Genomic DNA, 22,873 nt, shown 5'->3' with positions numbered 1-22,873 from the left:
TTGTCTGCCGAAGTCATGTGTTGTCAATAAAGTTTATTTGAATGGCAGTTGAAGCTAGGAGGCGGCCATGTTGCCAGCACTAAGTCCTGGCAGCGGAGAGCGACAGCTCTGGCGGTGGGCGGGTTAGCCGCGAAATCTCGCGCGGTGAAGCCGGAGCGGACGCCATGTTGCCCGCCGGAGGCATGGGCGGGCAGTCCCGCTCTCGAGAGACCACAGGAGAGGCGGGCGAAGTCTCGCGTGACTTCGAGCGGGGGCGGGGAGAGGGCCGCGGCGGAGCGATGGCGGCCGCGCGGGGCCGGTGGCTGCGGCGGCCGCGCTGCGGGGCGGAGGAGGCGGCAGGGAGCCGGCGCTGCTGAGGAGGGAGGGAGCCGGCCGCGCCGGGCCTCCCCCTGCCGGGCGCCATGAGCCAGGGCAGCGGGACCCCCGGCGAGAGCGGCGAGCCCGAGGCCAAGGTGCTGCACACCAAGCGGCTGTACCGGTGAGGCGGGGCCGGGGGCAGAACCGGCGGGAGGGCGGGGGGGATGGAGGGGAGCTGAGGGGCGACCTGGGGCCGGGGCGGGGGATGGGGAGAGGAGGGTGGGGGAGAACTGGAGATGGGGGACGGGGAGGGTGAAGTATGGGGAGAGGAGGGGCTGAGGGAGAGCTGGGGATGGGGAGAGGGGGGTGGGGGAGAACTGGGGGTGGGGGATGTGGGAAGGGGGCAGGGGATGGGGGAGAACTGGGGGTGGGGGATGTGGGAAGGGGGCAGGGGATGGGGAGAACTGGGGGTGGGGGATGTGGGAAGGGGGCAGGGGATGGGGAGAACTGGGGGTGGGGGATGTGGGAAGGGGGCAGGGGATGGGGAGAACTGGGGGTGGGGGATGTGGGAAGGGGGCAGGGGATGGGGAGAACTGGGGGCGGGGGATGTGGGAAGGGGGCAGGGGATGGGGAGAGGGGGGCGGGGGATGTGGGAAGGGGGCAGGGGATGGGGAGAACTCGGGGTGGGGGAGAACTGGGGGTGGGGGATGTGGGAAGGGGGGCAGGGGGTGGGGGAGAGCTGGGGATGGGGAGAGGGGGGTGGGGGAGAACTGGGGGTGGGGGATGTGGGAAGGGGGCAGGGGATGGGGAGAACTGGGGGTGGGGAGAGGGGGGTGGGGGATGTGGGAAGGGGGCAGGGGATGGGGAGAACTGGGGGTGGGGGAGAACTGGGGGTGGGGAGAGGGGGGTGGGGGAGAACTGGGGGTGGGGGAGAACTGGGGGTGGGGAGAGGAGGAGCTGGGGAGGGGGAGATATAGGGAGAACAGGGGCTGGGGGGCAGCTGGACACAAGATAGCAGGTGGGGGGGTTGGGTCAGAGAAACCTGTGCATGGGGAGGCAGAGGGGCTGTCCTCTTCTCTTCTCATCCCTACCCTGATTGTGCCATTGCTTATATAGGACGGGGAGGGGTGTGCTGAAGAGCTGGGCACTAAACCCCTGTTAATCCCCACCTCTTCCTTCTCCAAAGCAGTTGTATTGTTAGTCTCCAGTTTCTGAGGATCCAGAGGGGCTGGCAGGCTTGGAGGGTGCTGGGCATTCATAGACCTTGTTGGTCACTCTTAAGGGACCCTGTCACTCTAGGTGTTTGTACAGCACCCCAATCTGAGTGGAGGTCTCTGGGTGCTACTGCAATACAAGTCAAGGTAGTACAGCAGGGATGGCATTCTTCTTATAACTTGGAGCAAAGGACAGCTGTAGGCTTCAGGTGTCAGTGAACATTATATCTAGGGAGTGGGGGTATCTCTACACTATGGGGACTATATTGTCATAGCTACAATGCTCTAGCTCTGCTGGCTTAACCCCATAGTGTAGATGCAGCCTATGCTGACAGAAGGTGTTTTTCCATCGCTGTAGGAACACCACCTCCGCAAGCGATGATAGGAAGTATTCTTCTGTTAACCTAGCTGTGTCTCCGCTGGGGGTTAGGTTGACATAGCTGTGACTCAGGCTATGGCTACGCTACACAGTTTTTAGCGACACGGCTGTACTGCTACAGCTATGCTGCTAAAAGCCATGCAGTGTAGCTGCTGTTTCTCAGCAGGAGAGAGCTCTCCTGTCGACAAAAAAGTGCCACCCCTCATGAACGGCAGTGGCTTTGTCGGCAGGAGAGTGCTTCTGCCAACAAAGTGCTCTTCACACCGGCGCTTTTCATTGGTAAAACTTTTGTTGTTTGGGGGTGTGGTTGTTTTTGTTTTTAACATCCCTCAATGACAAAAGTTTTGCCGACCAAGTCCCAATGTAGACATACCCTCAGGCGTGTGGATTTTTCACACACCTGAGGACCATAGCTACATCGACCTAAATTTTAAGTGTAGTCCAGGCATGAGAATAAGGACTCCTGGGTTCTACGTGCTGCATACCCATGACCAAGTCACTGTCCCTCTCTGCTTCAGTTTTCCCATCTGAGTAATTTTTCTTCCTTCTCCTGTAAAATTGACATAACCACGCCTACCTTTGTAAAGCATGTTGAGATCCTTGTACAAAAGTCCAAAGTTTTGACTGGTAGGTTATTAAAAGCATTTCCCTAACTGTGGCTGTGATGGATCTTTATACAATTGCGTGTTTTTTTACATTCAAGTTAAATGACATGTTTTTCATTACACAGAGTGTAGCGAAAAGCAGTGGTTTTAGTTGCCCATGTTGTAGGATGCTCTGTCATGCAGGAGATGCCTACAGCGCCAAAATGTATTAGGGTCTTGGTATTAGCAGTCAGACCGTAAAATACTCCATTCCATACTAACATATTCTGGTGTTCAAGGCAATAAGAAGTAAGTTTTTTATATTTAAACTTCCAGGGTAGAATTTCATTAGACATCTAAGTGCTTGCTGTATTTTTATAGCTGAGATAACTATGTGCTTAGCCTTTAAAAAGGTCTGCTTATTACAAGAGAGGCCAAATTATGTTAGCCAGAAGCCTGTAGCTTGATTTTGTTAAAGAATTTACATTTAGTAAGTCTACTAACATGGCTTGCACACTAAACAGCCTAGTGTCACATCTTGTTCTTCTGTTCAAATGTAGGATTGTGTAAAATGTACAGGTAACTTGCTTTGCAGGAAGATGTACTGTACTCATCATATTCCATGTGCTAGCTGAGGACACGGGCTACGATGTGAGTTTCTAGAAACTTTTGATCCCCGTGTTGATGTGTTTCTTTGATTCATCTCTTCTTGTACGTTCCAGTACAGACTTTAAACTATGCATGAATGGGCTCACCTTTGTGGCTGTAATTGTTGTCTAAGTGTCATGCCTAGTGTCACACAGAGAATTTGTGACAGAGCTGGGAATTGAACTCAAGTCTCTTAAGTCCCAGGCTAGTGCTTCAACAACAAAACCATCCTTCCTTCCGTGCAGAGACTCCTGTGTGAGATTGAGGAATATGCTGTAGGCAGAGGTGGGCAAGCTTTCCCATTTGGCTCTTCTAGTATGTATAATTCCTGAGCTAGTCCAGTCCTGGGTCTCTTAAAAATCTGTCCATTGGGTTAAATTATGTGTTTGTTAACAATATGTGGTTTAATTTGAGACCACCAAACTTGTTTCACCTGAATCCCAAGTCAGAATTGCCTCCAAGTAACCACTAGCCATTCAGCTCTGCATTAACCTTATGTAGTCTACAATTTTAGATTGTACTGCATTATATTATTTTGTACTGATACAAGCTGGAATAAGACAATGGCTGCAGTTCCCCCTGTGGACACATCTCATTCCCACAAGGCTACCCCGATCAGTAATGTTTTAAATAAATAAGATGTGCCATCCTGCCCAATTCCAAAATGTTAATGGCAAGGAAAGAAAATGTTAGATCAGTTTCTCCTCTAGACAAAGAGGACTCATCATTGGATTGTTTCCATGTAGCTTGGCATGAGATGCCAGTCTGTAAAAAGAACCAAACAGGGCATCTGATCTGCTTTCTCTGTGGTTCTGATCTGCTGGCTGAAAGCAGGGATTAAACCCAGCAGGTGTTAAAATATGTAGTGAGGCATGACATCAGTTTGTTAACTCCAAAACGTAACTCAGCCCCTGGTGTCAGTCAGATTAGGACATGAGCAGACTGAGTTATGTTCTGATCAGTGTGTTGTGTATATCTTGTAGAAAACAAATCTTGCTCTCTTTTTTGGCTTTTAGGTTGCAGATACAATGTTAGTTTGTTTGTCCATAGAAACATAGAAAACAACTGGAAGGACCAGTGTCCACTAGTGCCCATCCACTGCAATTTCAGGAAGTTGATCATGTGGGATACACCCTAATGGATGATTCCCCGCCCTATGCTCTAGAGGAAGGCAAAAATACCCAGAAGTTCCCAACTAAGTACTCCCTGGAGGAAAACCTTTCCTGACTTCAAATTTGGCAAGTCGGTTCAACCCTGGTGCATGTGAGCAAGATTCATTACTTAACCATTTGATCCCATTTTTACCCAGCAATACTGTTGATATCCAAATAACAATCTGTTTGGTTTTCTTGACTCTCAGTAAGGGCAATACTGCCAGGTGCTCTGGCAAATTGTCTCCTCAGTCTGTTTAATCTAACTTCATGTGTACATGCAGTGTCCATGTGTGTTGATGTTGTTGCTTAGTTAAGTAGATCCTTACACAAGACTTTGTGATCCCCTTTCGGGTACATATGCAAGAATACAATTCTGTCCTGATCTATGAGCTCCATTGAGCTGTCAGCAATGAAATAATCAGAGTGGTGTGTTCATGTGAGAGATCCATAAAGCAGTTTGAGTTTAATAAATGGCAGGACAAATGGGTCAGTGTTTGATCAAATACAGTTAATTTACACTTCTTTTAAAAGAAGACACATGCTTGCATCACACTGCATCACGAGTTAACATCCCATTTTCAGGGTCTGTTCAGCTGCTTATAAAGAGGTGTTCACTGCTACTGTTTCTGACCCTTGTAGTCTGAGTGACATCATTTTCACTTTTGAGAAGTGTCGTTGTGACTGAGCGAGGCTGGACTGGAGGCAGTACAATTTTTTTGTATTTGACTAGTACGCCAAGAAAAGATGTGGCTTTTTAAACAATAGCTTTGACAGAAGTAAAGAGTACATATTTTGGCCCATTCTTGGAAGGAAAGGAGTCTTTCAAAGGCTTCTGTCTTCAGTATGGGTGGGGGAAAATGAATCAGAAGTTCTGAGTTCTTCTGGAAATGCTAGTGAATGAAACAGAGAAGTGAGCTCTGTTTGATCAAATTAATCTTTGATCCTCCTGTAGTGCTTTGGTAGCAAAGTCTATAGTGAGGTGTAAATGGTAGGACAAAAACTGTAGGATGACAGTTACACAATATCTTCATAGTTATTAAGTTTTATCCATCTAGCTTACTACCTGTGGTCAAAGCAGGGGACCTAGAACTAAAACTCATGGCTTCTGTTTCTGACTCTGCCACTGACTTGCTTGATGTTTGGTGAATTGCATAGCTTCTGTGCCTCTCTTTCCCCACCGGCAAATGTGTCTGTTGCCTATCTACCTCACAGGGCTATTCTGAAATTGGATTGGAGTTTGTAAAGCACTTTGAGGTCCTTGGGTGGAAGGTGGTGGAGTATTCGTAATATACTCTTTAGTATGTGATTCTCAGCCATGAAGAAATACAAGACAAGATAGACCATTAAGAAGAAATTGTTACGTTAAGGGAACTATTTTTTTTGTACATTAGCTATGTTTTCATCTCCCAATCCATTACTTTACAAACAATGATCCTGTTTAGGGACAGAATCATTTCAGTCTCTGTTCCCCTCCGTCCCCCTTTCTTTTGGGGTGTCATGTGAGATGGATATTTTTGTCTTTCTGGAATCCTGAAATTTTTTTTGCGAGATTAATTTTCAGCCTGTGCATTTGTAAAGGAGACTTGATTTGCTAGGAAGGAGCAGCATGTGAAACTATCCGTTGCCTTGTACTGACTTCTGTAGTTTTCAAGGAAACAGTTGTTAGATTCTAATGGGTAGGCTGAAACTACCTTTGCATGTTCTTGCTTGCAGATGCCTATGTGCAAGTCCCCTACACAAACTGTCTGGTGTCCATCTGTGCATATTTCTGAAGAGAAGGTCAGGGAAGTTTCAGTGGGGTGATTTGCTTTATGCTAGTGATGGGGATTTTTTGTGGGGGAGGTTGGTGGCAGCAGAAGTGGCTAATGTTCTGCTTTGTGTAGCCCATATTTGGTCTGTCTTATTCCTTATTTACAGTACAGTTTCTCTATCTTCAACTTCTTGTTCGAAGAAAAATCGCTCAGTTTAGCAATGGAAATATTAAAGTATGTTCAAAGTGGATGAACAAAGACAAGTAAAGAGGAATCTGGGTGGGAAAGAGTAAGTTCCTATATGGTTGATAGCCTGCAGATTGTTGGCAGGATGGAGGAAAGGGGAGTTGGGAGCTGTATTTTAAAGAGAGGATGTGAGGAATGAGTGAAATGCAGAGAGGTGGGTAGGCTGTTTACCATAGCTGATCCAGTGGCCACCAAGTTATAGGGTTGACAGAAGCAGAGGTTAAAAAGAAGGCCCTAAATAATGGAGTGAATTTGACTTGGTCATTACTAAATTTTGTTTTCTTGAACTCCTTTATTAGGTATCAGTCAATGTGCTTTCTGCCTGTACTAGTGTTTGCTGTGGATACTTACAAGATTCTCGGTTTTGATTATGGTGCAGTTGGATGGAATCAGTTTGGCCAGTCAGCTTAGTTCATATCTTCGAATCGTCACATACTTTGTATTTTACACACGTTTGCATTCTTCTCCAGGAGACCCAGGAGTTTCAAGCAGTGACTCATGAATGCAGTTTTTGGACTGATGGTACACTTGATGTTGCCTGCTCAATGTTGCAGCTGGCTTTGGAGAAAACATTTTGTTTTTAATTCAGGTGTTTTAAACTGTTCTGCCAGAAGAATAATAATACTTGGCTCTTATGGAGCACATTTCTTCCAAGGATCTCAAAGTTCTTTGGACTTATTAATTAATGAATCACTACAACAATGATGGGGAAGGTGATGCACAATGAAGGTGAAGAAGTGACTTGTCCAAGGTCATGCAGCAAGTCAACAAAAGAACAGGAACAGGAAATACAGGGCTGTTGATCCTTAGCCCCCTCCTGTAATCACTGAAAACTAATCCATTTTGACTTTTTTTTTTTTAACTGCAGAGGTTAAAAGTTCACACTAGTGTATCAATAGAAGTCTGTCTCATTTAAGTCTGCCAGTGCAAAAATACTTTATATTTGACTCATCAGGTAGTGGTACCCAGTAGCTAAGCAGATGAATTCTAGCATATACTTTATTGGTTACATCAAACCTTTCTTTTTTCTGTAATCTGTTAAGGATAATAGAACTGTTCAAAAATAGTAGATCAGTTGGTGTGATGTAGGGTGGTACAGTTCGTTAATGATCATGTTAAATAAGGCAGGCTTCTTCGCTGGTTGAAGCTATCATGGGTAGATCCTGGATCTCATAGAAGACCGTCACATGTGAATTGTTATCCTGAAGCTCTTCTTTCTGTATTGTCTGGCAGAGCGGTGGTGGAGGCAGTTCATAGACTGGATCTCATTCTCGGTAACAAGGCAGCTTATCAAGAAGTGTTCAAGCCAGAGAACATCAGCTTGAGGAACAAGTAAGTTGGGCAGATGCTGTATTTTAATTTTTGATAGGAGAAATCTAATGTGCTAAGTTACACATGGCTTTGTTTCAGCAGTTTCACAGGGAACTGAGTTTGTAGTGCACCTGTCAAGCAAAGTACCCCTAGTTCTTTGCATGTTCTTTTTGTACAGCTCCTAACGCAACGTTGTCCTGGTTCATGACTGGGGCTCCGGCAAAACAGATAAGTCTTTTCCACTGCGGTTAATGATGATCTGTTTTTATAATTTTATAATTATAATACCTTTAAAATACCTGTATATTGAAGGAATTTCATACATATATAGTGAAGCCTGTCTTCATTTTCCAGGAAAAAATAAAAAATAAGTAAAATAAACTTCTTGCCTAGTAGAGAGGATTCTTTATCTCATGGTTGAAAAAATTTTTACTGGAAGCCATACAGGGATAATTAAAAGTGATTGCTTATTGGGGGTGGTGCTTAGTGCAGGTTTCATTCTATGTAAATGCTACTCTGACAGCATTTTTAGTTCCCTTACTGTGGAAATTTATTATGTGGCTTGCTTTAGTGTTTACTTCTCTGTAAAAGTGTCTTGCAGGTTAGATGCTGATAAATAGCTGGTAAGAGTGCTAGGCTAATTGTATGTGTTCATTCACTCCCTCATTCGCATAATTATTATATCTGATTTTAGCCTGTAAGCTTCTTGTGCAGCTCTGAACACATCGCTGCTGAAAAATAAAGTATATTTATGTCCCTCTTCCACTCTCAAAAGACTTGCAAGGCAGGAGAGTCTGCCGCAATATGCAGGGCTTGGGGGGTGGCTGGAGGGGGAGAGCTTGGGAAATTCTTGACTCTCTGGTCTTGATGTGGTGTGTGTATGTTGGAGGTGGGGGGTGGGCTGCCCCATGAATTGGCAGGCCACAAGCAGTCTTATTACTTGTGCAGAAGAATGGCTCCCAGCTTACAGATGAGGAGGGATACATACAGCTCCCTCAAGAGACTGACAACCCTGCTCCATGCTTCAGCCAGACTGGTCATGAGCAGAGGGGGTGACTGCTCACCGCTCTCCCTTGGGGCTGGGCATGTTGCTGTCAGTCTGGATTGTGAGTGCCCCAGAGTGCATGACCACTAGGTGGCCATGCTTCCCCTTTAATGACATTCAGGCTTTCCTTTGTCCCTAACGCATGTAGTTTTGGTTATATAAGTGGCTACTGCAGCTAATGGAATGGTAAACTTTCTGCTCTGTGTCTCAGGTTGCGAGAGTTGTGTGTGAAGCTGATGTTCTTGCACCCGGTGGATTATGGGAGAAAAGCAGAGGAACTGCTGTGGAGAAAGGTTTACTATGAAGTTATCCAGCTCATCAAAACGAATAAAAAGGCAGGTATCTGTGCCTCTGAGCCAGAAATTCTTGTGCTGTGTGACATGTAAATGGCTTAATTTATTTGGAAACAGCGTCCGAGCACAAGACTGGGAGCCAGAAGCTCCTGAATCCTAATCTTAGCTCTTTCATAGACTTCCTTTCTAACCGTGGGCAAATCATTCTGGCCTTGGTGGTGCAGGTGCAGAGAGCCTCTCCGAATTAGGTTGCTTTCCATTTCCCCATCTCCAAAATAGGAATAATATCTCCATGTGAAGCAGGTGTCGGAATCAATTCATGTGAAGATCCAGAAAAGTGCTAATTAGTTTCATGCTAGAGAGAATCTAGAAAGTCAAATTACTTTTATTATATAGTGCTATGCACATTATCCTGGTGATCTTATCAGACAACTGTCAAATGAACTTCATTCTAATTGGAATACCATGCTGGTCTTATCTAAATTTGGTTCTGCTTTACAGTGAACTGAGGTCTCCTGGTGCCTTCCATCTGAGGATCTCAAAAGTTCTTTAGAAATACTGTGTCAATGAATGTGGCCATAGGACCTCCAAGGTGGAGGGAAGTATTGCAAACAAGTGCTCAGATATCACAGTTCAGATCACAAGGGGTATGTTTATCATCTTTATTTTTTTTAAAAAGGTCAGGAAAGCGAGGTATAGAGGTGTTGTGACTTGCCCAGGTTATTGCAGCGAGTCTGTGGCAGTGCTGGGAATAAAATCCAGATTTCCTGACTCTCAGCTCTGTGTGTTGGCTTCAAGATTATCTTTGCCATCTAGTGAAACTCCATTGGTAGTGCCATAGAATGAAAGTCCTGGTTTGTTTCAGTGCCTCACTATGTACAGATAGCAATTAAAGTGAGTGAAAATATCCTGAAAAAATGAATTCACTTTGAGGTAGGTGTGTGTGTGTGTGTAAATATGTGTGTGTTATCCTATTAGAGGCACAAGTCCTTCAGTCCTGCTGTCCCACAATAGTAAATCAGATGAACCGAGGAGGGAAGAAAGATTGACGCTGCTGATTTTTAGGTGGGATGCTTATGAGAGTGTATCTGCACTACCAAAAAAAAAAGTGTTTGTAACTCAGGTTAAAATAGCAGTGAAGACGTGGCAACTCTGCTTTTAGTTTGGTTTAGCTGCTTGAGTGCAACTCCATGGGCTTCAACTCAGGCTGCTAACCTGAGTTACAAACTGATTTGCTGTCTTCACTGCTGTTTTAACCCAAGTTAAGAGCACACCTTTTCTTGTGGTATGGACCTGCTCTTAGAGGTAGAATCATCTTGGCCTGTTGAGTGTGGCTGATCAGGGAAGGTTTGATTTAGTACTGCTGGAAACAAGGTTATTTTGCATTACCAGAAACCTATTGGTAGTTGTTAAATACACCTGAGAGTGTTGGTGCCTAAATGAAGAATGATAATGTAATCAATGCAGTCGGGTAATTCATAAAGGTTAGAGATCTGAAACCTCTCTTAGATATAGTCTGTTTCCCCCCAGCCAACAAATGATTTTTCTTGTGAGCATTTGGTTTACTCTCTTCCCAAGCTAATGGATCTTTCACCATTTCCCTTGGGAGAATAAAATGGAAATCGGAAACATTTCCTGATTCTCAGCTTGTGTTTTAATTTCTTAATAGTCTGTTATTCCTAGTTATATCTCTGTACAGTGCCTAAGTAATTTCTCCTTTCTTGATGTTTACACCTGTCAAATACTAGATATCAACAATACTGGTTAGGTTATTGAGCAGGAAGGTGGAGTGAATTGCGGGAGGATGGCAAAAGATGAGTTACCAGCTACCTCTGTTTTACCAAGTGCAACTCATGATGTCTGCCGGATTCTTACTGGACTGCATTAACAGGCTCTCACCTGGCTGCCTATTTCTGTTTTCTACAGCACATTCACAGCCGCAGCACCCTGGAGTGTGCATACCGGACTCACCTAATCGCTGGCATAGGGTTTTACCAACACCTTCTTCTCTACATTCAGTCTCACTATCAACTGGAGCTGCAGTGCTGTATTGACTGGACTCACGTAACCGACCCACTGATAGGTCAGTGCCTGATGTGTATTTGCTCTTGGCTGATGCAAGAGTCATAAGCAGATGGCTTCCCCTTGCAAATACTTGTTTCAGTTTCAAAATGCAGAGGATTATCCTTTTCTCATTAGCTTGTTACCTGTTCAAACCACAGGCTGCTCAGCTTTTATTTTCAAGTTAAAACTTTTGGTAATGAAACAAGAGGGGTGGAAAATATTCTTTATTGCAGTCAAACTTCTCTTAGAAAATCCTTTAGCAAGTGTTAATGTTCAGTATGGCAGATCTTACAGCAAATTTTGAAAAAGCACTTACCTCTGGCTATAAAGAGTGAGCAAAATTGTGTTGCACTCTTGTTACCTTCTTTCCTCTTTGTTACATTTGTGTGCTTTATCCCGCATGTGTGTACTAAAATCCTTGATGCTGCAATTGAATCTAGGCAAACCTCTGCACATCTCTGACTTCAGGGGTCTATCCATGTGGTTCCAATTGCAGAAATGGAGCTGAAACTTAAGCTGATCTTTTTTGTATAATAATAATTGTTGTTGTTATCATCATCATTATTATTATTTATATGAGAAAGGAGAATAATGAAACATTGAGAAGGACTTAAGTGGAGAAAAGAGAATTTGGAGTTCGAGATATCCATCTGTATCTAGCAATGGACTATTTAACTTGCTTGTGTTCCGTTCTTAGCTGGTGGAAGATGATTGTATTGCAGTTGGCTTTGAAACATCAGTTTAAAAGGTAGATGTCCTTAGCAACTGTTGCTATAAGAAACATTTTCATGGAACTGCAGGGCTAATAAATCCTATTTTAAATTGTGGCTGGATTTGTAATCCTTGATAGGTGACTGCATTTGCACAAGTCCTGTCCTCTAAGTTGCTGCAGACACTTGCAATTAAAATACAATGAAAATTAAACACTGCAGCATCATTAAAAATGGTGGATGGGGAAGAGTCGTGCTGAAGGGCAGACAACTAAAAATGGGGGAAGTGGGAGGAGGCTAATGGCAAGGTGGCATAAATGGGGATGACAGAGGTACATGGCAAAACATTTTATAGGTTCACCATCAGCTATAGGCACAACTTTGAAGTCAGCGTATTGGTAAAATATCACGTATGCAATGCCTGTAATAATCAGAACATATTCCTCACTGGTCACTGGCTGGTGAGAAGGTGCTGATGGAAGATTGTTTCAAAAACATCTGTCCTGGTGGGACATGTCCCACCAGTGACAAACACCTCCAGGAGTTAAGATGACTTATGCTTGATTGTTGTAGTTAGCTTTAGATCAGCTGATTGGACCCCTCTTTTATTGCTCCTGCCACTTCCCAATGACTGAGTTGTTCTTTTCTGGAGGCTTTTCTCCCTGTAAGACTGCTGATGGCTGTAGCTACAGGAATATGTTTTGTTCTTTATCCCTTTCACCCATTTTATTTCTCTTCCTCCCCTGTTTGTCATCTCATCTTCTCGCCTCCTTTTTCTCCCTGTTATTTTAACAGTCTCGCCAAGCTTATCCAGTGCTGAGAATGCACACCACATTTCTAGTGGCTTGGTGGTGAAAGTTCTGGCCCTGGCTTCAGGACAAATGAGTGAGGTAGCACTGTTAGTGATCGCTGTGAAACAGTGCATTATGCTGCCCTTAGGAGAAGTGAGGTGGCTTTAGAAAAAAAGGATATGTTGAGTCTTATGTAGCCTGAAACAAACCTGCGTTGATCTGTAATACAACACAGACAAAGGCCCGCACTCCGGTCTCAGTGTGTGATCTCTTATGCATATGCACTTAACCGTCATGTATCTCATGAAGAAATATAGGCTGCTGCTGTCTCTTTCCAGCGGTCTTCACCCACGGGCGTGTTGTGATTTGGTATTTCTCATGTAGGCTGCAAGAAACCTGTGTCTGCATCGGGGAAAGAAATGGAGTGGGCACAGATGGCGTGTCACAGATGTCTGGTTTATCTGGGAGATTTAGGTAAGAGCAGTGTTTTCTTGCACGGGGACCTTTAAAATATAAAAGCTGTTGCATGCATAGCAGGGATACCATGATCATTAGTCACCAGTGATAATTCCTTGCAGACACTGGTTTGTCTTAGACCTGTTGTACATTTAGAATTTAGATTGACACAGTTGCATTGCTCTGGAGCAGGGGGAGGGGGAGAATCCACAATTCCGAGTGCCATATCTGTGCTGACCTAACCCCGCTGGATGGAAAATTCTTCCATCAGCCTAGCTACTGTCGCTCAGGGAGGTGGCTTTTCTATAGTGATGGAAAAGACCATTCTATCACTGTAGGCTGCTCCTGCAGTAGAGGATTGTTTGGAAGAGCTACGGCACCGTCGACAGTGTAGACAAGCCCTTACACACATTTGTCACTAACAGATTTGAAGTGAAACCCTCTCAGCTAACAGATCTGTTACAGAATGTGGGGGTCCTGTCTGAGTGCCGCAGACATGGAGTACGCTATTTACTTAGACATTTAACAAGTGTTCTCGGTCTGAATCCGTTTCTGTATAAGAACATAGGGTCTGACTTTCATTTGCACTGCTCTGGCACTGTAAAGAAGTCCTTAAAGTGGGCATAACTTACTAAGTACACGCTAAGACCCTCTGAGCAAGCCTGAGTGGTGCAAGGAGGCCTGAGTGTAAATGAGAATTTGGCCCAACCTGCAGAATTCTAAACTGAATCCAGTGCAGGACGATAATGTCAAAGCTGTGGCCTTTCAGTAGTTAGTACGAAACATGTACATGGGTTGGTCCATTCGGTGGAGGACTTGTCTGTACCTCACAGTCACGACCACAAGAAATGAGTGTGTGACATGATTTAACTTCTTGCTTGAGTATCTGTGTGCGTGTGAAGGAATGAAAGCACATGTGAATGTGCACGAAAAACTTAGAGAGACAGGGTGGGTGAGGTAATATCTTTTATTGGACCAACTTCTCTTGGCAAGAGAGACAAGCTTTTGAGCAACACAGAGCTCTTCTTCAGGTCTGGGAAAGGTACTCCAAGCGTCACAGCTAAACACAATATTGTTCCCTTTATGCACTGGGCAATACCAGGGCTCAGCCTGTGCATGATGTGTCTGTCTTTTCAGCTCGCTATCAGAATGAGTTGGCAGGTGTGGACACTGAACTGTTGGCTGAGAGGTTTTACTATCAAGCCCTTTCTGTTGCACCACAAATTGGTAAGTGAATTGCCATGAATTTTGGGGCCTTCCAGAACAATAAGGTGGCTCACATAACCTAAACCTCTTGTGAAAATGACTGGAAGAAAACACTATTGTAGCAATTGCTCTGCTTTGGGTTACCCTTACGTTTCTTACTTTTGAGAGATTTGTTTTATTATCCAGTTACAATAATTCCCCTTTGAGACTCTCTCTTGCTGGCAAACCAAGGAGAGGAGAGCATCTCTGCTTTAACTCCCAGGATGACTTTGATTTATCAGGTAACTTCATCCTTATTCTCTAGCCGCATCATGCATAAAAGTTCAAATTTACACACAAGTGGTGATGTCATACTTGTCTGGCTCACCCAAGATCCAGCTGCGTGTTGCTGCTTTTGCAGAGCATTATTGCTAATAGAAAAGGAGTACTTGTGGCACCTTAGAGACTAACCAATGCTCAAATAAATTGGTTAGTCTCTAGAGCATTGGTTAGTCTCTAAGGTGCCAGAAGTACTCCTTTTCTTTTTGCGAATACAGACTAACACGGCTGTTACTCTGAAACCTGTCATTATTGCTAATACAACTTTCCCCACTGATATAACTCCACAGCTCTTTTTTTTGACTTACAAGCAGTTACTTTGTGCAAATATAACACAGTGGGAAACTGGGAGTTGGACTCCTGGGTTCTATTCCAGGTGTGCCACTGTGACCTCTTGGGCAAGTCACTTAACACTCTGTGCCTCAGTTTTCACACCTGTAAAATGGGGAAATTTTGCTACATTACAAGGTTAGTGCATGTAAAGCACTCTGATCTTCTCAGTCAAAAGATACAATAGAAGTATGGGAACTTATTTAATAGCTTTCTTGTCTAATGTCTTTTAAATAGTCAGTTGCAATTAAAATTTAGTTTTAATTTCTGTCATGCTCGCTAAGCATATGCACAAATTAGAAATGCATCGATACGGAACAAAATTGACACAGGGTCAATTAATGATTCAAACCTTCCTGAACACACAGACTGCCTGAGCTGCCCTGAAGAAGCTTGGCTGAATAGAGTGGTCTTGCAGAATGCCCTGAAAGGCTTACCAAGTCTGACAGCCTGAATTTGAGAATCAAAGTTGAGGGTTTCTGACTGTGTGCGCCTTTCTAGCAGTATACAGACGTTGAAATGTAGGGTGTCTTAATTAAAAGCCCCAGATGATCTCAATTGTGGGCTTTGGATGTGAGCAGAGGTAGCTAAGAACCTGAACTATATAGATACTTAGAGTCAAATTAACCACTTGAGCTGCATTCAGAAACAAACAATACAGATCATGGAGTACATGTGTAATGAGCCCCCTCAGAGAGGTATTGTTAAGTGGACAGCTGCATTCAGTAGAAGCTAAAGCTTCTGAGTGGTCCTTAGAGGCAGTTTTTGCAAAGAGTACAGTTACAAAAACATAGTGCAAAGCTTTTTCCTTGTTGAGTTGTTGCTATGGCTGACCCCTAAGTGTGAATAATTGGTGTTTATTGATTAAATTTATATAGCATGGTAAATTTACATGGAACTTTTACAAATGTAGATAAGATGTTCTAGCAATCCTTAGCTGACTGGCTAAGCAGCAGTTCTGCAGAGAAGGACCTGGGGATTACAGTGGACGAGAAGCTGGATAGGAGTCAGCAGTGTGCCCTTGTTGCCAAGAAGGCCAGCACCATATTGGGCTGTATTACTAGGAGCATTGCCTGCCGATTGAGGGAAGTGATTATTCCCCTCTATTTGGCACTGGTGAAGCCACACCTGGAGCATTGCGTCCAGTTTTGGTCTCCCCACTACAGAAGGGATGTAGACAAATTGGAGACAGCCCAGCGGAGGACAAACAAAAATGATTAGGGGGCTGGGGCACATGACTTACTAAGAGAGGCTGAGGGAACTGGCATTATTTAGTCTGCAGAAGAGAAGAGTGAGGGGAGATTTGATAACAGCCTTCAACTACCTGAAGGGGGGTTCCAAAGAGGCTGGAGCTCGGCTGTTCTCAGTGGTGGCAGATGACAGAACAATGGTCTCAAGTTGCAGTGGGGGAGGTCTAGGTTGGATATTAGAAACACTGTTTCACTAGGAGGGTGGTGAAGCTCTGGAATGGGTTCCCTAGGGAGGTGGTGGAATCTCCATCCTTAGAAGTTTTTAAGGCCCAGTTTGACAAGGCCTTGGCTGGGATGATTTAGTTGGTGTTGGCCCTGCTCTGAGCAGGGGATTGGACTAGATGACCTCCTGAGGTCTCTTCCAACCCTACTATTCTATTAATCCAAATCAGGCAGACAGCACAGTAGTTTAGGAGAGAAGGGGACAGGTGAATTATTGATGACTATGAGGGCTTGCTTGAAGGAGAAAGGAGAGCAAGCAGAGGTGGGACAGGAAGATGTGAGGGTAGGATGAAGCAGAGTGGGAAAAGGTGAAGCGAGCAAGTAGTCAGAGCCTCTTCAACATGGCTTTGTAAATATCCTTTGTACCTGCTGGCTCTGTACACCTTCTATCATGAACGGAAATGTAGTGAGATGTAAAGGATCTTCTTGCATGAGGATTGTTCAAAATAACACAGGCTTAGTTCACTCTCCTTTTAATTTTCATGACAGGGATGCCCTTTAACCAGCTGGGGACACTGGCAGGGAGTAAATATTACAACGTGGAAGCTACCTACTGCTATTTACGCTGGTGAGTGTCTGTTACATAACATACTGAGGCTGGAGGGAACTGATGTGTCCTCATTGCTCTCCCAGTCATTGAGCCAGATTTTCTCCTTTTTCTTCATGTGTTGCTCCATTTCCTTGCACACCTGCTATTAGTGAGAATGCTGGTGGAGAGAGGTGGTGAAGGCTGCCTCCCTGACAAGACTGTACTGGATCACAGGGCCACCATGCCACCGAATAAATAAATAAAACACAAAGGGCCAGATTTTGAATGATATTTAGGCACTTAAAGATGAAGACAGGTATTTTCAAAAGCACCTAGGTGCTTATAAAGGGGCAGGCAAGTCCCTGCAGTCTAGTGTGGTGCTGCCCATGTGACCCACTTTTAATTTCCCCATGGCAAGGAGAGACCAACACACCAACCAAATAGCATATCCCCTTTTAATAAGGTTTCAGGACCTGAGTGATTACAATAAACAGTTCCTAAGGTTCTCACCTCAGGGCCGTGATTCAGCTCCCAGATTTAAAATCCACAGAACAAAGCTGCTGGCTAGGCCAGTTTCCTAGAGCCTGAGAGAAAAGCACCACTACCCTGCTGCAGCCTGCATGGCTTCTATTCCCCTCTGTCTTACTCCGCTTCCTGTTCCTGTTTAAATATCTCCGTCCTAGTGTGGGGCAGGTCTCCTTGATTATACCCCAGGCTGTCCCTTACAGAGGGAGTGCACTTCTTCACAGTGCCTAATGCCTACTGAAATCCTTATAAATAAATCTATCCCTTCAGCACTTTGAAGAGTCTCACTCAGGACCTATCTTCATATTTAGGTGCCAAAATACCTTTTAAAAATTGAGCCTAAGATTCGTGGCACAGCCCAATCAAAGCCACGAAAAGTAACTGCTGAGAATCCCTGCGGAAAAGTAACTTTTTGTTTGTAAAATGTTGGTATCTTAGTATCCAGTCTGAAGTGTCCTTTGAAGGTGCGTATGGTAACCTGAAGCGGCTGTATGACAAGGCAGCCAAAATGTATCACCAGCTGAAGAAATGTGAAACCAGGAAACTGTCGCCAAGCAAAAAACGGTAAGAACACAAGAGAAGAGGGTGGTTTTGGGACAAGACTTGGAAGGTGATCATCAGTGGCTTCCTTTAGAAACAGGACACTGGGTATGATTCCTGGGGACTTTAATAGGGTCTGGCACAAATCTAGCTCAAATCAGTCGCCAGTCACAGTTGTTGCTGTTTAATAAACTTTTTTTGGATGATCTCAGTCTAGATCCCACTATTGGTCCCTTTAGTGGTGATCTCTGGGAAAGAGGCCAAGGACTGACTAGGTGCAAGGGTTGAATTCCCTTCTCAACCCTAGAGCTGGTTGCTGCAGATCAGGGTTGAGGCATACTGGTGGAGTGGAATATGTATGAAGCTTGCACTGCTACAGCCTATGTACATCCAGCCTGTGGACTTCAGTCTGCCGGGCTGCCACTGAGTCACAAGGACTAAATTTCACTTTACGAAATAAAAAGCAATATGGGAACTCTGGCATCAGGTAGGTACTGAGAGCCCTTTGAATCTAACCCAGCAACCTACCATAACCCACTGTCCTTCACTAAGACCTTGTGTCAGCAATGTAGCCATTTACTTTGTTTTAAATACATCTTTGCTAGTTGTGTTTACTGCTGCCTGTGCAGGAAGTCCATATAGTCATCACCCATCTAGTAGACCAGTATTCATGGTGCATTTAATAGGAAGTCAATAGTATGAGTAACTTGTTTCCATTTATCTGGCCTTGATTTTTAATGCATTAGAATTTTCTGCTAATGGTCTGGTTCTATTCTTAGTGCTTTTCTCAAGTATTATCCAGACTAGTTTCTTCCTTCATGTCCACCACCTGCTTCCAGATATTCTAGTGCCTGAGCCAAATAAATATCATCCAGTAGATATGTAGTTTGTTCCACTATGCATCTCCAGAACCGGACAGATGATTGGTTGGTTGTGTGACGTGGTTCTTGTACTGAGAGAACAAATTTTGTAAATATGTGGATGAAAACTGGAGAAATGAATATTCTTCAACCAGCACCTCTGATTCACAAGAATACTGACATCCTCTGCCTTTACAACTTAAGCTCTTGCTCTGTTTAGTACTGAACAGCCTCAGAATTCTTAACTCCCTTTAATGGTCTCCCACCCCACCACCATTTTTGCCGTCCAGACTCCTGTGTGTATTTCTTGTTTCCAAAGTTTAAACATGATCATAAGTTCTGAAATGGATGGACTATCAATGCCCCTTTCTCAAAGCAGGACTCTCTGATGGCAAAAGCTAGCTTGCCACACATCTGTGCCACTAAAGTGAAGGTGGGAGACCATGAATAAACTAATTTACTAGCAATCCAGATTTACATACACGAATAAGAACATTGCTATCATCTTGCAGCCAAGTGATGGGATACTCACTTAACTGTTTCTCTTTAATCTTTAGATGCAAAGATATTAAAAGGTTGCTGGTGAGCTTTATGTACCTCCAGAGCCTTTTGCAGCCAAAAAGCAGGTAAGGTTACCCTACAACTTCTATCCTCTGTAGGTGACTTGCAGCTGCAAACATTAGAAATGGAAGAGACTTTGCTTTGTACCCTTGCCACAAATGCAAAACCACATATCTTAGTGATGCCTCTACTGAGTCTTTCAGTCAAGAATCCCAAATGTCAGTAAAGTCTTAACACTTCTGTGAGGGAGGAGAGTATTATCACCACCACAGAGAAACTTCATACACAGGGATTAAATCATTTAGTCGTGGTCACTCAGTAAATCAGTGGCTGAGCGAATGTAGAACTCAGAAGTTCTGACTTCCCAATCCCCCAGTGTCATAGTTGTGTTATGATGCCCTTCTCACTGTGTTCAAATGCTTTGCCCAGTCTTAAAATCTGTGCTTCTAACAAGCATTGTCAGAATGACATTGGTGCAAAGGGTCACAATCTGCACACGTGCAGAACAGTAGAGCAGTTCATTATAAACACCTGTAATCTAACCTCCTTGTTCAGGGGAAAGATGCTGTTCTTTCTATAACCTGTTTCTGTTGGAATAAGTGGAAAGCTTTGTACAGTTGCGTGGCTTTTCCTGGATTTTCTGTCTCTGCCAAGAGATTTCAGGTAGCTCTAGGTTAACCCTTTAAATACTGTTTGTTACAGATTGATTTCTGTTAGGGGGCAGTACACACTCTGATTCTCTTGCCCATTTTAATGAATTGATTTGTGCTGGTTGACCCTGGATTTACACTTCACTGTTACTCCATGTAACGCACATTCAGTGGGTGGTGTCTGTGTCTCAGGGTGGAAGAGGAAATAGAGCTCCTCCAATTGCCCGTGTCTGCTATCCTGCTGAAGAGGATTTGCTGGACTTTTTGCAGACAGTTTCTCTCTAAAAGCTGGGAACATCTTGTAATCCACTGTACTGATTTCCATAATGCTGCTTCTGAAGCAGCAAAGAGCTGCAAATGATTCTGGGGTGTGTGTGAGGTTGCAGATGAGAACAGGTGTGGGAGGTCACAGAAGGAAAAAGGTCGAGACCCTCGATTTAGGCTGTTGCAGTGTAATGTTTTAACTACACAGTAGAAGTAACTGATTCTGAAATGTTCACTCTTCTTAATAACGAAGCGTACTGTATATATTGATGCGTATTGCCATATAGTGCCTCCTGACCCAGGCATACTCCCGTGGGAAGAAAGTCACCCAGTGATTATTTATATTTATCCATCTCATGCGGAATTTTTGTGGCTGTTTCTAAAGTGCTTTGAGATCCTTAAATTAGGAGTGTAAAGGATCATATCAGCATCAGATTGAGCTCCAGACTTGTAGAAACCTGTTGACTTTCCATAGCTGATTAGGTCAGTATATTAAAGTAATCAATGAAGAATTAGCTGATGTACTGCTTCATATCCTGGCCATTACTACATGGGATGAAAGGTCAATTGTGACTAGTTTCTCGCTGCTTGGGTCAGCCATGGAGGCAGCATCTTCATCCCAAGAGTGAGGAGTTGAGCCCCTCACTTCATTCTCTAGTGATCCATCCTGGCAGTATAGGAGACACTCCGACAGCTGTTTACTGTGTCACTTTAGTTTACACTCTGTAGGGATGGGAAAGATTGCTCAGATTATCTAGTCTTTCCCCCTCTGCCTGTGCATGATTGTTCCCTTCAGTATATTCTCCAGTGCCTTGTCCTATCTTGTTCTAAATGACTTAAGTGATGACTGAGCTTGCAACAGTTTTTGTTCAGTATCCACATGAACGTTCCAGTTGCCGGGAGCTTGAGACGTAACTGGCTGCAGGGCATTTGAAGAGTAAATCTATTTGTTTTTCCCCCCACGTTAAGCTCTGTGGACTCTGAGCTAACATCTCTTTGCCAGTCGGTGCTGGAGGATTTCAACCTTTGCTTGTTCTACCTGCCTTCTCCTCCTAATCTGAACTCAGCAAGCGAAGATGAAGAGGAATATGAGTGTGGATATTCCTTCCTTCCCGACCTCCTCATCTTCCGCATGGTGATCATCTGCCTAATGAGCGTCCACAGCCTCAAACGGGCAGGTAATCAGTGCACTAACGATGAACACTGGTGGCTCATTGAATTGTAGTGCTGTGAGAGAAGAACATAAATGCTGAACAAGATGACCTGTCTATTCTGGACGCTCATCTTCAATAGAATAAGGCAGTGGTCCCCGAACTGTGGGGTGAGGGGCCTGAGCCAGCCCGCATGGGGGGCAGGGCGGGAGCGCCATTCAGCCCCACTCTGCCTCCAGCTCCACTCCGGGCCAGCCCCAGCCCTTGGCTCCCAGCCCCCAGGAGGGCATGGACAGATTCCATTACGGATAAGGGGAGCCATGACAGAAAAAGTTTGGGGACCACTGGAATAAGGGGACCCACTTTACACAGGTTAATTTAGAACTGGGTAATTCCTATAATCTAACTTGAAATTTGTTAGTTGTTAGTGATGGAGAAGACTTATTATGTTGCATTTAAATCTATCTCCTGGACCAGGTCAGGATTGCTCCCTGCAGTGTATTTTCTAGTGTCCAATTCAATGTGCAATGTCCTAATTAATGATACTTCCACCACTTCCTTTGGGAAAATGTAGATGAAGGATAACCATCTGGTATCGGAAGGATGTCATCACCGAGAAGGAAGAGGAATTGTTTAGAGTGTGCAAGTTCTCTCCCTTCTTGGTGTTTACGTCCTTCAGATACCAGATGGTTATCCTGCTTGCCAACACTTTTTTCACTATAATAGAAAGATCTGCATAAAAAATGATTATTTCCTATCATTAAGGTGAGAGGTGAAATACTATTGATGCCACCTTGGGCTGATTTATGGATTGAAGTTTTTTCAGAAAGTGGAAACCCCTAGATATTGATGCCACTTGTCAAGATGGCTGTGTCCCATGCAATTAGACAGTAAATCTTAAACGTATCTTATTTGACATCCATTTTGCTGCAGAACTGGGGTGGTCTATTCGCTTCACCTCTGTGCTGTCCTGTTGCAGGTTCAAAGCAGTACAGTGCAGCCATTGCTTTCACTCTGGCCCTCTTTTCTCATCTGATAAACCACGTCAATATTCGCCTGCAGGCAGAACTGGAGGAAGGGGAGAATCCAGTTCCAGCGTTCCAGAGCGACGGCACAGGTAATAGGAGGGAGGTGGTGAGTGCTGTTAGCTCAAACTACTTCCCTCTCTGTGGCTACCACGCCCCTTTCCTTAGTGTATTCGGTATGAGCTTTGTAGTGCAGTGCACAGCTGTGGGTTTGCAGAGCTGAGTTTGAAACGCTTTGATCCTTCACTGCCAGGCTGGAAGCACTAGGCACAAATTGTATGCTGAGCCCTGAGGGAAAGGAAGTCCCCTCTTTTACTCCAGAGTGCCCTGTTCTGGATGACTGTGCTTCCATAGGAAGCTATCAGAGGGATGCTTGCTGCTGTGAAAAATAGGGAAGACCCTCTGGGTTCCGAGGCAGCCCATGGGGAAGTGGTGGGGGGCACAGACTAGAGACATTTGCTAAATTGTTGAGCAACAACGTCAGTTTCACAAATGTGAC

General features: G+C 44.5%; 1 protein-coding gene across 2 annotated transcripts in view; it reads left to right on the top strand.

Moving 5' to 3' along the window:
• The first annotated feature begins 385 nt into the window (after positions 1 to 385).
• SMG5 (SMG5 nonsense mediated mRNA decay factor) overlaps positions 386 to 22,873 on the top strand; it is a 44,712-nt gene continuing 22,224 nt past the window's right edge. Inside the window, exons 1-11 of one of the 2 annotated variants that reach the window (XM_074938925.1) lie at positions 386 to 478; positions 7,507 to 7,605; positions 8,841 to 8,964; positions 10,849 to 11,005; positions 12,872 to 12,961; positions 14,081 to 14,170; positions 16,759 to 16,837; positions 17,762 to 17,887; positions 19,281 to 19,349; positions 21,168 to 21,376; positions 22,329 to 22,466. In XM_074938925.1, coding sequence (XP_074795026.1) covers positions 402 to 478; positions 7,507 to 7,605; positions 8,841 to 8,964; positions 10,849 to 11,005; positions 12,872 to 12,961; positions 14,081 to 14,170; positions 16,759 to 16,837; positions 17,762 to 17,887; positions 19,281 to 19,349; positions 21,168 to 21,376; positions 22,329 to 22,466 — 1,258 coding nt within the window. In that variant the 5' untranslated portion in view covers positions 386 to 401. Of the gene's footprint in view, positions 479 to 4,151; positions 4,386 to 7,506; positions 7,606 to 8,840; positions 8,965 to 10,848; positions 11,006 to 12,871; positions 12,962 to 14,080; positions 14,171 to 16,758; positions 16,838 to 17,761; positions 17,888 to 19,280; positions 19,350 to 21,167; positions 21,377 to 22,328; positions 22,467 to 22,873 lie in introns of those variants that run through there. The other variant, XM_074938926.1, reaches the window with a different exon arrangement.

This window comes from Natator depressus, chromosome 24, assembly GCF_965152275.1.
Source record: "Natator depressus isolate rNatDep1 chromosome 24, rNatDep2.hap1, whole genome shotgun sequence".
In the NCBI taxonomy this organism is placed as follows: domain Eukaryota; kingdom Metazoa; phylum Chordata; order Testudines; family Cheloniidae; genus Natator; species Natator depressus.
The sequence above is the reverse complement of the archived record's forward strand: the minus strand, read 5'-3'. Positions and strand labels throughout refer to the sequence as shown.